This window comes from Phalaenopsis equestris, unplaced genomic scaffold (assembly GCF_001263595.1).
Source record: "Phalaenopsis equestris unplaced genomic scaffold, ASM126359v1 Scaffold194774, whole genome shotgun sequence".
In the NCBI taxonomy this organism is placed as follows: domain Eukaryota; kingdom Viridiplantae; phylum Streptophyta; class Magnoliopsida; order Asparagales; family Orchidaceae; genus Phalaenopsis; species Phalaenopsis equestris.
Genome location: NW_018214723.1, coordinates 1 through 1,195, shown reverse-complemented (window position 1 = coordinate 1,195; position 1,195 = coordinate 1). Strand labels below are relative to the sequence as shown.

The 1,195-nt window shown below is 40.8% G+C and overlaps 1 protein-coding gene across 1 annotated transcript; it reads left to right on the top strand.

The window, feature by feature from the left end:
* The first annotated feature begins 642 nt into the window (after positions 1-642).
* Positions 643-1,130, top strand: LOC110034938. Its single transcript, XM_020739177.1, has 2 exons — positions 643-827; positions 895-1,130. Exons 1-2 carry the CDS (start codon positions 731-733, stop codon positions 1,128-1,130), a joined length of 333 nt encoding a protein of 110 aa, XP_020594836.1. The 5' UTR covers positions 643-730.
* Positions 1,131-1,195: the final 65 nt, after the last annotated feature.

Here is a 1,195-nt window from a genome sequence, read left to right as displayed (position 1 = left end):
AATAGTGTGAGGTTGTCACACACATTCTTATGCTCACGATCATTAATACACTATAAGTTTGGAAGATGACAAAACCAAATGAAATTGAAATATGACAATTTCAACTTGTATAGCTCACACTATGTGAAGGAATAATAGTTTACACACAATCCAAATAGAAGAATAAAATAAGTGAACAACTTAGTATTTTACATGTGAAAACACATAAAAAGACTAATCTTAGGGTCTAGCACAATAAGAACAACTTCTAATAATAGTTATATTGCAAGTAGAACGCATGTAATAACAAAAGAGATAAGTAATGCTCTTCACGTTGGATTTAGAACATTTAGAATTGGTAGAATAATGAAGGTAAAATAAGTACATATATCAAACAAGATATGTATATATGTATATTTATTTTTTTCTCAATATAACTATAGTATCATGTTCATACAGCAAGAAGTTATTTCGTCAGGAGTCTGGATGTCTGGATGTCGGCTGTGTCTGGATAACGGACTAGATTCACTGATAATGTGAAATTTGTTTTCTTAACAATCGATGTATCACACTTATTATGTGTATGAAATGATTTTTCAAAACGCCGCCGCACCAAATAATTTGGGGCACTTAGGTCAATAACAACTCAGCTCCACAGTTCCCTAGAAACTTAACCATCCGAAATCTGGGGGATATCAACTGGTTCGAAGGCAATCATCCCATCGTTGTGTGCTCCGTGGTAACCCTAGAGATGCTGAAAGCCACTACTCGGTATCATTTCAGGCCCTACTATCTGGCTTTCTTCTTCATCTGCCTGCCAACTCCCAGCTCCGCCGATGAGTTCGCAGGTAAGCATGCGTAACGCACCATATATATTCCCGCTCGCTCTGATTCCGTCTTTATACCTCCTAGCAGTTGCTTCCCATCCTTCTCTTGTCCGTCTATCCCCCGGCCGGCCGGTGGAGAACTCTCCCGGCACCCGCACCGGTGCGGTCGTCACCTGCAATCGCGTCCACTTCCGCGGTTTCTCTAGGGTCCATGCGCTTGATAAGTTCTTCCACGCCCTTAAGGTTACCGCTTCCGTGTCTCAAGGCGATGGTCTCTTCCGCATGCAGACGGTCGAACTCTGCTTCCATCGGTATGTTTCTTAACCCTAGGTCTCCATTCACTTTTAAAATGGGGATTGTTATTATTATTATATTCTCTTCGCAGGAAT

Excerpts from the sequence above, each read along its gene's own strand:
- LOC110034938 (XM_020739177.1), top strand. The coding sequence starts at position 731 with ATGCTGAAAGCCACTACTCGGTATCATTTCAGGCCCTACTATCTGGCT. Across the intron at positions 828-894 it reads CTCCGCCGATGAGTTCGCAG|TTGCTTCCCATCCTTCTCTT; the intron begins GTAAGCATGCGT and ends ACCTCCTAGCAG.